At 44.8% G+C, this 14,793-nt stretch overlaps 1 protein-coding gene across 1 annotated transcript in view; it reads right to left on the bottom strand.

Annotated features, from left to right (window-relative positions):
• LOC8050670 overlaps positions 1-14,212 on the bottom strand; it is a 55,010-nt gene extending 40,798 nt beyond the window's left edge. Inside the window, exons 1-4 of the mRNA XM_042292783.1 lie at positions 14,185-14,212; positions 12,892-13,227; positions 3,992-4,258; positions 2,999-3,111 (exon numbers count right to left, since the gene is read on the bottom strand). Of these exons, the coding sequence (XP_042148717.1) occupies positions 2,999-3,111; positions 3,992-4,258; positions 12,892-13,227; positions 14,185-14,212 (744 nt within the window). The remainder of the gene's footprint in view (positions 1-2,998; positions 3,112-3,991; positions 4,259-12,891; positions 13,228-14,184) is intronic.
• Between the last annotated feature and the right edge of the window lie 581 nt (positions 14,213-14,793).

Here is a 14,793-nt window from a genome sequence, read left to right as displayed (position 1 = left end):
ACGAATGTTGAGCGCGTGCCGGTGGCGAGCTTCCACAGTTTTTTTGCAACGTGCATTTCGCACCACCACGATTGCCGGTCTTAGCAGCCTATTAATGTGGGCTCGTTCTGAGCATGCGCTCTAAACAGCGCCCTCAAATATGGCGTCCGGTGAATACTCCCTATACACTATTCCAATGTTTACAAGTCCTCAGCTCGGCGTGCGATCTCCTCAGCCCAACACGCGCGTGTTCGTCGCTTCGGAAAGCGAGCAAATCACGCGCCATGCGCACGAACACTGAAAATGAAACCTGCCATGAGCCCTTTTTTTGGAAAGCTGTGTACGTTTGGTGTTACGGTATCTCATGCTAGCACCACAGCGATTGAACTTTGTCAGCGGTTTTGTGAGCTTGCGGCAGTGTATGAATACTTGGGGCAGATACACGCGGCCTCACACCTGATATCGTGTAATAAATGCCTCGTTTAAAAGTGCGAGCGATAGAAGCTACAAGAGCGAGCTCCTGGCTTTTAGCGTCCCTGCGAAGAACGCGCGCTCGTGCAGTGCAAGCATTGTTCAGGGCCACACGCTCCCTCTGGCAGCTTCGGCCTAGCTCGCACTTAAAGGGGCACTGACACATCAAAATCATATTTTTTTTTATTATCCGAAACGGTCGAAAACGATGCCGGGACATTACCCTCAAAATTTGAAATTTGGGAATTCAGTATTCGTGAAGTAAAAAAACAATTTCCAAATGCCGAATTCGAAGTTCCCGCGCGATCGGCGCCGGTGCCTTGACGTCAAAAATTGCGGAGACCTGAGAGTCCCCTTTCCTAAGGGTAAAAGCTGAGCTAGTTGGTTCTGAGACATCTTGGGTAAAACCAGCTGAACAAAGATAAGAGCAATGAGAAAGAAAAAGAAAAAGGATGATCGGAGATGAATTAATAGAAGAAGAGAAAGTTTTAATAAAAAACAGTTGGTAGTCCAGCGGTCGGTTCGCCAATCTTTTCTCCTTGTCACTTTCCTTCCTTTGTTCAGCTGGTTTTACCCAAGATCCCCTTTCCTGTCACCACTCCCTGCTGTTGCCATGGCGACCCAAAGCGAGGAGGAAAGGAGCGAGCGCCGGCTAGCGCCGGCGTTGCGGCGGACCGGTTTTGAGCGGTGTCGCCTGTTTTCCGTTGGAGGATACAAATCCAGGAGACGGCACCACAACGAACTCCCGATTTTTGGTATTTCAAAAAGAAGGGCCGTAGTGCGTTCGCAATTGCGTTAAAAAACATGTTTTAGGATTGCCGTCATTAAATGTTATAAAGATGCCGCCTACAAAGCTTCTAAATTTCCTGATTTTTGACGTCACCGATCAAAAGAAGCGAGGAGGCGAGAGGCGGGAAAATCAAACGCCAAAAATAAAAAGGCGCGCGTGCGCGCGGGAAATTTTTTTTTCGCGATGCGGTTTTTTTTTGCGTGTCTATGGCTGCAACTTGCATCGTTTTAGACAATAAAAATAAATACGACCTTTGGGGTGTCAGTGCCCCTTTAAAGTAAAACCGAAGTATAGCGGTGCTGATATGCAGTATTCGAGGCAGAGAGCAAGGTAACTTCTTGCGCCCCTCTCGAACTATACTCTGTTTTATACTTAATGTACAACGCTGTCAAAGCTGCTCTCACGAGCATCGGGTTTCATCTCGCAGATCATTTGCACGCGCTCTCGCTTAAACGAAACCATAGATGAAGTCACGCGCTCGCGCCAGTAGCTTTGACAACGTTGTAGACTAAGTATGGAACGGAATATAGATAAGGCTTTAGGAAACAAACAACACGCTGACCATATATCTGTAAACGGTATATGCATGGTCTTTTTGCGAGTAAAATGAGTCTGTTGCGAGCCTTGTACGCTTGATCGCGCGATCGATGTCTGCAGTGAACCCAAGTGCCACGAAGCGCTTTTTGCGAACACCACCCAGCTGTGTAGAATTGTAGAATGATTGCTTTGGGGAAGCTAGGGTGCCTCAATGTCCTGCTTAGGGTGATGCCACCCTTTGTAGTACCCAATGCCGACAGCACGCGCTCACGGGGAAAATACAAAGAAATCAACGAACACAAAATGTCGAGTCCGCGCCACAAACGCGTGCAGGGACACGCTCTTTCACGCGCTTCTGAACAAAAAATAAAAATAAACGTGTGGGACAAAATGGCCGGATATGTCCATCCTCAGCAAAGTGCACATAAAGGCACCCTAAGGGAAGCATTTTGCGTACGCTTGCAGTTGTCTGTGTTTAATGACGCCAGCCACTGCTTTTTCCGGTAACAAAATGTGGCTGTCACGAGCAATTTGTTCGAGTTTAGGAATTATTGGAATGAAATGGAGCTAGGCCGCTCCAGGAGTGGTAATGGGCTCAGTGTATTTTTTCCTAGAAGCTCCGCCTTTGGCGCGAGCTTTCTGCGCTTGCTAACACAGGTGTGAACGCGCAGGCACGCGCAACCAAAACACTGCGGAAGCCAGCGAGCTCGCGCTGAAGGCAGGGCTTCTAGTCTCAGGAAGTATATGAGTTGAATGGATTTGTCGCTAACTTTAATTCTCCGTAATGGAGCTGGAATGGAAAAAGAAAGGGGGGGGGGGGGGAGGGGGTAAGAAGGCAACAAGGATAACACGCGTCTCTTTCTGTTTTTTTTTTGTTTTTGTTTTTTTGTATGTATGTTGCTTTCTTTCCATTTAAGTAGAGACAATTGATAAATAAGTGTAAGCGATCTGGACGGTTTTAGCACTGGATAAATATAATCTTAGTATCGGTATGTTTGCGATGTCGTCATATTTCATTTTTCTTAGATTCCCGATTACATTGAAAACGTTCTGTTTCTTTTTTTCCTTCTTCTGCGTGTTCATCTATCATCAACTTTTGCCCCGATATCGGCGTATTTTGAGAGTCACGGATGTGGTAATATTAAAATAATTCGAATTCTGCTAAACAAAAAAATACGTGGCCATTTGCACGAAGTGTGCGCCAAAAAGAGTGAGTCTCACCAGCAGTTCTTTATCCGGGTAGAAGTTGAGGTCCACGTAGTGAGTGACCATCTCCTGGGACACGCCGACTTGCGCGAAATCGTACGTCCGCATGCCGGAGCACACCTCGTTTGCTGTAGAAAAAAAAAAAAAAAAAAAAAAAAAAAAACAGAATGTGGCAAGTGCAATCTCACATATAAAAACGTTGGGAAAGACGAGCTCATTTATCAGCATATAATTATTCAATTTATTTAGAACTTAGCTTCATGTAAGCTAGAGTTTATTTATGAAAGCAGATATCATCAAATGACCATACTCGACCACAGCACAGTTTTCCAGGCCTCTACATGGGCGCCCGTTCGTGCCTGTTTTTAGTAAACGGCAATCCGAGACTTCATTTTTTCTGATCAAATTAAAGAGAATAATCTTATGCACAAGCACGCAAGGCGTACGGTCAGCATCGAGTTTCCTATGGTCGGTGACAGGCTAAGGGTTCAGGGAAAGGGGCAACCTTCTTATGGCAGTCGTCGGCATGGTAACCAATTCTTACCGTCCTTGCGGTGTCTGGACACCATAAGCTGACACTTCCCATACACTCTCTTTGTCACTATACTCTTGTCACCCTTAAGCCGGGGTTGCACTGCTTACAGATCATTCAAAAGACGGTCTGCATACAGATTCGAACGCGAGTCACGGCGAGATTCGTGCATGGAATGCTGTATGGCAATGAGTTCAAGGTGAAAACTTGGCATGCGGCATTCGAACCACGGATATTGCAGTGACTCGTGTTTGCAGACTGTCTTTTGTATGATGTGTGAGCAGTCAGCTGAGACTGAAGCCAATGCCAGAAGCAAGATAGCTCGAGCTCGCTGCCTTGAAGCGTTCTTCCGCAGAAGAAGCGCTTGCGCTAGAAATGGACGTCTCGAAGCCAGGGACGTGGGTTAGCTCGCGCTGTACCTTTGGATGCAGTCTCGGGCGAACGGAGTATAGCGACGCCGACATCTCAAGCCGTACCTTCGAGGCAGGCGTTCTCGAAGTAGTCGACGCCGATGGCGTCTCCGAACTTGTCCTGGACGCCCGGGTAGCGGCGGTCGACGTCGCTCAGGTGGCACTGCAGCGTGACGTAGTTGAACTCCGCCGAGCGGCACACGAAGCGGTCCTCGTTGAGGCAGGCCGCCAGGCAGGAGTCCTTGCTAGCCGTGAAGAGCACCGCCGCGTCCTGGCCCCGCACCATCTGGTTCGGGAACCGCTCGAAGGACCACAGCCGGTCGCACACCTTGTCTGCACATCCGCGAGACCACACACTGCTGAGTCTGGCGTCGTAGAGATAAATTATGCTGAGTACGTTTAGAGCCAGAGATTAGACCCGAGGGCCGCGTCAGCGTTCGGCTGGAGCTCGTGTCTAATCAGCGGGAGCACGACTCCTGGCCGAACGCACGAGGCCAAAGTCGCGTCTAATTTTTGGCCAACGATGGCCTTTTTTAGTGACGCAGAAAAATTCAACACTGTAGGCTTTCTTATCTAGGAGGCGTTGCTTGGTCCCGTTTGGTCCCGCCAGGTTGATTAGGGCCCCAGGTGTGAGCCATGAGCACGCACAGAAATCAGATTTGCGTGAGACAAATTGTCTGCGTATGCACCTAGCCGAGAGCAGTGCTATCACTGCGGAGTAAAAGGGCAAGCAAAGTTTTCGTTTTTGTCCCTTAATTATATCAGAAAACACATACTCTCATTATTAGGATGTTTTTAGCGTAGCTCACTGTAATATCGTCACATGTTAAACCACGGTAATGATTAAAACAAATAGCATACGTATTGAGTGACGTAGTGATGTCGCTGCCCCCTAGAAAATCGGAGGAGGAATATCCTGCATTTTTTTATTTTTTTTTATGTTGCAACAGTCTACAGTGTCGGTGGCGCCTACAAGTTTAGAGATATCCGCATAGGACTTTTTTTTTTTTTAGATGTTAAAGTTAGAATGTTTCAACTTTTTTTAAGACATTCAAGCACAAGGCACATTTGAAACCTTGAGGTAGAGTATGCACTTAAAAAAATATGTATGAGCGAGAGCACATGATGTAGTAGTTCAAGGGAGAATCTCTGAAGGGGGTTCCTAACGTTCTTGTTTCCACCAATTGAGTATATACGCTCAAGAAGTGACCTCACACAAACGTAACATCAATAAAAGAAATAAAGACGCCTTATAATGAGTTGATTAAGCACAGGTTGTCGTTCAAATTAACCGTCAGTTGTTTCGTTTTTTTTTAAAATTATTTTATATCTTAGACAAAAAGACACTGATGTGGGAACAGAAACTGAACTGCAAAAACATATATGGCGGATACTGGTTTCCTTAAAATACGTCGCTCACAGCCGTTATTCTGCTAAATAAATTCGTGTATGACGCACATTGACAAAAAAAAAAAGAGTGAGTCAATCATTTCTATTTAAAGAGGGATTCTATCGAAGTTTAGGATCCGGATAACGCTTTGTGCCTAAAACTAAAATATGGGCAAAAACGTTTAACATGCCACCTTAGATTGTAAGCGTATCAGCTCATATCATTTAGATTACCGAGAACAAATTCCTGAGCCTGTTTCTTTTTTTTTTTTTATTTTAGAGTCGCGCGAGCCTTGTATGTCCAGTCATGACAAAGAATAAAAAAAAATGTATACGTATATCATAAGGAGTGGAACACTGACTCCGACGTGACGTGTTCACCAAATGTTAAACTTTTGGTGCGAAAAATCATGTATAGTGTCGTTGCTCGCTCATTATTGATTAAAATGACCAATCTTGTCTTTTTTTTTTTAAATGACCTACCCAAACATTACTGCATCTTACCTCTTGGCGGACCAAGTTTAAAGCCGCTCTCACAGTGCTAATGCGTCATACAAAAGACAGCCTTCAGACACTGTCTTTGGCGTGGTCCTTTCTTGAATGACCGCATCGTCACATTGGTCACACCAAAAACTGCCTGCAGGCGTGTTCGATGCATGCAAATGTACGAAACAAACATGATTCGAACATGGCGTGAAGCGCGTTCGCGGATAAATCTCTCATCATGTCAGCAGCGAACAACGTGTATTGAGCAGTGTGATTGTGACACTAAAGCGCACCACCGCAGTATTCTGGATCTGAAACACTCCGGAAGTGAGACGAGCTCGTGCGATATTTCGATCCACAAATCTCCCAAGGGGGAAGACGATGAGCACGTGAAACGTGCGGCTCTTCGCTACTGCGCACTTCCGCGTTTGAGGAAAGGGTTGCGTTTCCTCCTTTCTTAGTCTTCTCTAATAGATCGCAACGGTTGGTGGCCGAAGCGTGCCGAACCGGTAGAGGTATTTGCGCAAAATATCGCCTCACTAACTAAAAAAAAATCTCGGGAAGTTTTTTTTTTTTTTTTTTATTTATTTTGTAGTAGAAACAGGACGGTTCAAGTGGGCATGACACTATACTATCAAAATTAGCTACCTTGTACCAAATTACCGAAGCATGAAGGGGAATACTGGGAATGGCAGGTAAACGCGCTGCACGCGCGCTCGCCTCTTTTATAAAAAGTACGAAGTAGATAACCAAAATAAAGCGAGCGTTTCTATCGTTGACAAACGCACGTGCTAAATGCCATTTTGTTAAAAAGAAAGCATTTTTTTTTTTTTTGCTTTTGTTCATTTTTGTTGCATACGCCAGCACGTACAACGCGTGTAACCACACCTGCAGCATGCCAGACCAGGGGTCTCCAAACTTTTTGGCTAAGGGGCCGGATCGAGGCTCTGTCTCTGTCTCGAGGGCCGGAAATATAAATGGGCAGATGTAAATGAGGAAGATCTAAATAAATAATCCTAGGTATCTAAGCATTTATCTATACAATATTTAAAGTTAGAGTAAACATGAAACAACAAGATTCTAAGGTGGATGAATGCATTCACTTTGTTATGAAATTTAATCATTTAGCTGCTTATCACATCATAATTGGAGCCCAGAAAACATACCAGCATAAACCAGAGCGCATAGGAACTTTGGCGAGTTCACACAGGGCAAAAGACTAGTGAGAACGATAGAAGTTATGCTGACAATATTTAATAGCCACATACATAGGGACGTAAATTAATTTCAACGTACTTAGTTACCCAGATATGGAACAGGGCATTAGGAGTGTGGATTCTGCTAATGACAATGTCCAATTACTAATTTGACCAGAGGACACGCCCTACGATAAGCGGTTCTCTCTCTTTTTTTTTTTTTCCGGTATCTTCGTTTACACGGTTGGTGCGCGCCGCGGCGCCGTTTTACACGCGCTTATTTTTTCGCCAGTAGCAGTGGGCGTGCTGGAAGTGGGCCATGGGCCGGGCTCCATTGAGAGGACTGCAGCCAGCCACGGGCCGGTCGGAAAACCTCCGCGGGCCGGATGTGGCCCGCGGGCCGGGGTTTGGAGACCCCTGTGCTAGACCAATCTCACAAGCTGCTTTGAGTACGCCACCTCTGTCGCCTTGCATCGTGGGAACTGTGGTCTTTCTGCTTGCGCGACAACCACGCTTAAGGTCTGCGCGAGAAGAGCACGAGGCGGCACGAGCTGTCTCGTGCACGGGCGGGTAGCTCTTGCGAACTACAGTTATGGCGGCGTTAAGCATGCGTGGAACGCTTAGTAAGATCGGTCTATTCACCTTTTTTTCGGAAATCGCTGGTACGGCGAATATTCGCGCGATATAAAACTCCATTAAGAGTTGAAACGGCCAACGTCAATTTGTTGTCACTCTAAGACCTCTGTAAGTTCGAAAAAGGTAGACTTAGCGAAAGGTCTTTTACCAGCTCCTGCGCTCAATCCCCACCACCCGGGTCCTGCCCGTTTATTTTATTTTTTATTATTATTTTTTTTTTATTTAAGAATACTGTCAGCCTTCACTTGAAGGCTATTACAGGAGAGGTAACAACAATATATATAGTCATATCAAAAATTTGAACTCTATACATATGTACGTAATAGAAGACTGTTATACAATTTTTAATTGAAGACAACGTGAACCATATCGCCACACTTTGTAAAAAGAAGTGAAATAGAAAAAAAGGAAAAACGCCCTTCTTATTTATTGCTGGGTAAATATCTTTTCTAAAGAAGACTCGAATTGGGACATATTTACAGAATTAATGACATAATCTGGAAGTTGGTTCCAGTCTTCAATTGTTTGCACAAAGAATGAATATTTAAAAACGTCTATCCTACTATTATACGGTTGGATTGTTTTATTGTGATTTAATCTGCGCGATCGTTTATGTGTTTCATTTAAATATAGTTCAGGTTCAATGTTTAAGTGATTGTTATACAACGCAAATAAGAACTTTAGCCGCGCTATTCTCCGTCTAGTTTCTAATGATTGAAGTCCACACTGGCTAAGCATTTCAGTCACAGAGTCTGTTCGTTTGTATTTATTAAGAATGAAACGTGCAGCCTGCCTTTGAATTTTTTCTAGTCTATTGATGTCTACTTTTTTGTTTGGACTCCATACAATGCTGGCGTACTCTAAAATAGGACGGATCATTGTCTTATAAGCTGTGATTTTGGCATTACTAGTTGCATGTTTTAACTTTCGTTTAAGAAAGCACAAACTTCGATAGGCACAGGAGTAGACATTATCTATATGGGTGCGCCATTGCAAATCGTGTGAGATCACCACACCAAGGTACTTAAAACTGTTTACAACACTCAAATTAACATTGCCTATATTATAACAAAATTTCAAAACGCTTTTTTTGTTCGTTATATGGATATATGTCGACTTACGAAAATTTATTTGCATTTGCCAGTCCTCACACCATTGCCTTAGATTTTCCAGGTTCCTATTAAGAGCTAATTGATCATTAGTATTGTTTATGACAGAGTAAAGAAGGCAATCATCTGCAAAAAGTTTTAGTTTTACTGGTTCTGCAATATGCGTAGCTATATCATTTATATATATCAAAAACAATAATGGACCTAAGACTGAGCCCTGCGGGACTCCTGAGGTTACAGATAGAGGTGGTGATATGTTTCCATTTATCTCAACTTTTTGACTCCGATTTGACAGGTATGCTTCTATCCAGTTAACGATTTTATCACACAACCCTATCTTTTTTAATTTGAATAATAATTTTTTGTGAGGTATGCGGTCGAATGCTTTTGAAAAGTCTATACAAATTACATCGATCTGTTCCTTATTATTTACAGATAAAGAAAAATCATGAAACGTTTCAACAAGCTGCGTTACGGTTGACAAACCATTTCGAAAGCCATGCTGATGAGAGTATAACGTCTTTCGCTCCTCTAAAAAAGTAAATATATATTTTGAAATGACGTGCTCCATCACTTTACAGCAAACGCTGGTCAATGAAATAGGCCGGTAGTTTTCTATCGTAAAGCGGCTTCCTCCTTTAAACACAGGGACGACACGTGCGGATAGCCAATCTTGTGGGAGTGACTCCGTTTGTAATGATTTGTCGAAGATAATTTTTAAATAAAAAGATAGCCACTCTGCATATCGCTTTAAGAATTCATTCGGTATTTTATCCGGGCCTGTTGATTTTTTTGTATCCAGTGACAATAGCTTAGCAAATATTCCGGACTGGCTTATCTCTATTTCTGGCGTACTCGTTTCAATATCAGAATGAAAGGCCTCATCGAGATTTTGTACGTCGTGGGCTGAAAACACTGATTGGAAAAACACGTTAAACCGATCTGCCATTTCTGCACTGTCAGTAATGACCACATCGTTTTCAACAATCTGCTCGATCATTTCCCTCTTTCCTCTTAAGAAACGCCAGAATTTCTGAGGGGCAGTTTTTATAAAGTTGTGAAGAGTCACTGAAAAGAATCTCTCTTTGGCTTGTTTGAGTGATGTTTTTAATTTAATTTTTAGAGCATTTATATGTTCTTTAAATCCTTTTCTGTGCCTTTTGATTTGACGTTTTAGGTGGATAATTTCACGCGTTATCCAGGGATTTGTGCGATATGTCTTTTTAGTTTTATTGGGAACAAAGGAATTAATGCAAAAGGAAGTAGTAGTTTTAAAAAAATTCCACAGATCATCTACTGTACTTGTAATGCTTAGTTGGTCTAATGTTTCTAAGGATGTCTCTAAGTAATCTATAATACTTGTATCGTCTGCGCGAGTAAAGTCTTTAACAATTAGGGGCCTAGCAACCCTGCAATGACCCTGTCGTGGTAGTGGAATCGTAAACAAAATCATTTTATGGTCTGAAATTCCTTCTACAATTGAAATCTCGTAATCCGATATGTTTTCTGTAATAAAGACAAGGTCTAATGTTGACTGAGACTGGTCGGTGATTCTAGTGTATTCCTTGACTATTTGGGTAAGGTTGTGATTAAACGTTATGTCAATTATTTTTTCTCCGTTAAGGATATCAATGCCACCAGCTGTCAAAAGAGCCCAATTTACATGGGGCAAATTAAAATCTCCAGTCATGATTACCTTGGTAGTATCATTTACATATTTGCACAAAAACTCATTCAAGCCCTCCAAAAATTCTACTGGTGCGTTTGGCGTTCTATAAACCACTCCGAAAAGGAACGTTCGACTGTAATAAGAAACCGTTTCGATCTGAACGAGCGTCGTACAGGCGTGCGGTTCTGTATACTGCGTGTTGCACGTTAAAGACGTGCAGGCTAGCAGCGGGAGACTGCACCGACTCAATTTCTCATCTGCAACGGAGATACCAGACGCCCACTGGGGCTGAACTATCCAATCGATAAAAGAACTCAACTAACTTTCCTCGAGCATTCCGGTTAATTTCCTGGGAAGCACAGAATCCGCCGTGCGTGTATTATGCGTGCGTTATGATTTGCTAAGCTGGGTTGGAAAGACCGCACCCGAGCCACTTTTTTCATCTCAGGACTCATCGGAATGACCGAGACAAGTTTACATTTATTGGGGAGCAGAGTGTCACGAGGAGGTTTTTTTAATGGTTTTTCATGGAAGTTTTCTATGAATGGTAGGATTTTCCTCGCCGTGAACCGGCAATTGGGCGGCCATTATCAGCATACAGGAAACTATGGTTTGGCCGATCGCGAATGGCGACCACAGCGACGCTTTTGGTCGCGCACGTCGCTAATACTTCGTTTCAATAAAACTCCGACCGCAGCCGGTTCGATGGAGACGATCAAACAGCGCCAGAAGTGCACAGTCACGTCGCTAATCGTCTTCGTATGTTTGTTACCGCCGACTAAACCAATCAGACACAATGAAGGCAGCGTGGTCATGTTTGTTTTTGTTTCTTTCTTTTTTTTGTCTGCGTGATTAATTTAGCCGGTGGCTAACCCCCCCCCCCCCCCCTTCCACACACACACACACACACAAAGAGCGTTGTAACGATTTATTTTTGACAGTGCTTGATTAGCTTCATCCGACCGTAGCCTCGGCTTTGATTGAATTTAAGCATAATTATGTTGGACTAAACCCTAATTCACATGGTGCGATATTTTTTTTTAAATTTTTTTCAATTTGGCAGTTACGGCCTTGAGCCTGCGCGGCAACCTCCACCACGCTCTTTTTGCCGCATGAGGGATATCGGAACTGCGAAATCGCTAGCAAAATCGCACCGTGCACGCGAATGAGGTCATAGCCATGATCAGACTGAAGTGTGACTCCCCGCTGTCGATCGCCTGTGAACTGAGTACGCGCAATACTAAATGTGACTCAGTGCCGACAGTCACCTGTGCTGGACTCTCCGCCTCGGTCTCCTGAGGACCAGGTATGCTGGACGAGGTGTAACGCGCCTCCGATGGCCGCTCGCAGAAGGTATGTTCAACGCAATATCCCTCGCCGCGGACAGTCGCGTGCTCTTTAGGCGACCGTCGGCGGCAAGTCACATTTTGGTCGCTTGCCCTGTCGTTCATCACCTGCTCGCGGCGCCGATCAAAGATGTTGGACAGCGGATCCCACGGTCCGGGGTTCGATTCCCGCTGAGTTTCTTGGTGAATCTCTCTAGTTTCGATCCTGTGTTCCACGATCGTGTACGAATTACTAGGACTAATTATGACTTCTATATATGCTTCGGATGCTTACGCCTTGCACGCAACGGGCTATGCATTCTTTATGTTGCCTCGACCCGCGTATAACGCTTTTTTGTCGCACTCAAGCGTTACACTTCTTCATGAAATCCAGCCTATAAACACATCCTGCGTTAAAATCCAGTACGTCTATACTTGCCCGCAACGCACTTGGAAGAGCCAATCGCCGCAATCCACAAAGGGAGCTCGACGAATGGCGAGGATCAAATAATGTTTGGACCTAAAAACAGTCAGCGTTATAGCACCGAGCATGACCCAAGCAAGTGACGTGCCGGAAAAGTTCGCCTTTTTCTTTCATCTCAGGATCCCGGTAACGACATGGGCTCAAACTTAGACATGCAATCACCTCCGCAGAAGGCCATGCATATTTTCAGCCTCGCCATTCGCCGAGCTCGTCCCTCTGTAGATTGCAGCGATTAGCTCTTCCAGGTGCGTTGCTGGAAAGCAGACGCACCGGATTTCTTCTAAGTGATAACCTCTCACTGTCTAAGCGTACACATGACACAAGTATTATTTGCACTTTTTCTCCTACTCCGCTTCAATTTACGTCCGATAGCAGCCGACGATGCGATATTATGAAGCCAATCAGTAGAGCTAAAATTGCATCATCCTCATTTTTGTGTGTGCGTGTGTTTCCTATTACCGGCTCAAGCAATCACGCACAGTAAATCTGGCATGATCCTGCTCTTTATCCTGTAGGTATATCCGATGCTAGCAGACATGCAAAGACGACGAGTGCCTTGACGATGCACTTTAACCGTTGCTCCGTTGACTGCGCGGTCGGAGTTCAAGGCAACTCGAGGATACCTCCTGTACGCGAAGGGTGGCAATTTCTTTTCGGGGGCCCGCGTCTCACCCGAGCGTATGTGGTTCTTGACGAGGTAGTAGAGGTTGACGGCTTTCTGGGGCCGGGCGGTGGGCTTCCGGGCCTGCGTGCTGTTCTGCAGCGTGCAGGTGGTCTCCTGCTGCGGCGACAACGGGTTCAGGACGAAGCTGAAGGCGGCCGCCGCGCAGTCCTTCTCGTCCCGGCACCAGCCCTGACACTCGTAGAGCGACAGGTTGCGGATCGTGTAGTACGCGCTGCCCGCAAAGTCCAGGTTGGTCAGCTTCTCGAAGGTCACCTTGCCTGCAGGAATCGTGTTACGAGAAACTTTCAAACACTCGAGCAAGAGCTGTACTCGGGGACGACGTTCTGTCGCAATGCAATCAAAGCTACGGGTGGCCATGCGCTCGCTCGCACATCTTGAGCGCCACTCAACTCGCACGCTCTTCACTTCTAAATCACACTTTACTTTTTCAACGATTTCATTGCGTTCGTAAACTTAGAAGTTAGAACAAAACCAAGTACAGTCCCGGGGGGAGGGCGGATTAGTTGTCACGGCATGCGTCTCAATGCAGACAAATCAGAGGTCACGGGTCATTCCATGCAGCCGAGAAACCCTAAATACTAAGGGTTAAGTTTAGTCAATAACATTAATTTTCACTTCATTCGGACTTAAATAAATCCGTTCTTTACGTCTATATGAGCCTCGGATATAACAATAAGTAAAAAAAAAAAAAAAAAAAAGAAAGGTAATGCATGCGTACAAGCGAGGATATGCGTTAAAATTACTGATAAAAATTTATGGTGAGTATTGAGCCACCAGCCCTGAATTTCGTGAATGTACCTGAACGCGTGAATGTATCTGAATGTATCTAACTGAAACGCTAATATAATGAAAATGTTCGACAAGGTCTCGCTAAACGTTCCAAAGGAAAGTTGTAACCGATAAATTTTACTAACGCTTCATATTGTACTATTCCCGTCCTCGCCTCAGTACAAATAATTTTTAAAAAACTATTTTTTCCTTTAATACTTTAATAAACTTTAAGTTCTCAATGTAACACGAAAAATGTGAAAATGTTGTCGAACGACGAACTTGACGAACTCAGAACAAGTGTCGCGCCAAACGGGATTCCGCTCCAGGCGCGCTCTTTCTGGACACTCGGGCGACAAACAAAGAAGGAACAACAACGCGAGAGCGCCTTCTCTGCTCGAGTTCCCGCCGCTGCCTGCGCCCGCCCAAGCGGTACAAGATACGGGCGCTTAACGTTAATTTGCGCACAAGGAAACGATTCTAAATGACTGCCTTGCTCGTCCCTTACACACCTTGGTACCGCTTTATCGGCACCCCCATTCCGCGCTCTCGTTGCACGACGCTAAATATGCGTCCTTCACCGGAGTATACGTAGCTTCATGCCCTCGTAGTTAGCCGGCTTGCATTTAGTTACGTGAGGCTGGCCGCAAACTCACTTCAGTCGATTTCGGGTTATCTGGCCATGAATGATGGGTTGTCGAGAGCGATTACGCCAAACGCCATACTCTAAGCGTTTGCTTAAGCTATGAGCCATGCCTGATCTTAATAACTAACACTATGAGAACAGCAGGGAGGTCTTCCACTTGTCCCGCCTCTAGCGCGAGCCTCCGTGCACTCGACGACGCCTCGGCGTCTTGTGAGGTTAACCCGTGCGCGCACCATGCATGTATAATTTCCTTAAATAAATAATTTTTTTTTTGTATTCGCCTGGCCTTTTTTACGTCAGTATTTTCTCTTTCGCAGGCCTTCACTCTCTCGCTCTCTCTCTATCTATTGTTGTGAAAGTCTTAATGGAATACTAGAGTGAATAACCCTGGCTGTTAAAACTGATATATAATCAATAGACACTGCATGTGTCGTTTGCAGTGCTCTACAAAGTTGATATAAAATTCTGAATGCAC

The sequence above is a fragment of the Ixodes scapularis genome, unplaced genomic scaffold (assembly GCF_016920785.2).
Source record: "Ixodes scapularis isolate PalLabHiFi unplaced genomic scaffold, ASM1692078v2 PGA_scaffold3__209_contigs__length_174095766, whole genome shotgun sequence".
Taxonomy (NCBI): Eukaryota; Metazoa; Arthropoda; class Arachnida; order Ixodida; family Ixodidae; genus Ixodes; species Ixodes scapularis.
The sequence above is the reverse complement of the archived record's forward strand: the minus strand, read 5'-3'. Positions and strand labels throughout refer to the sequence as shown.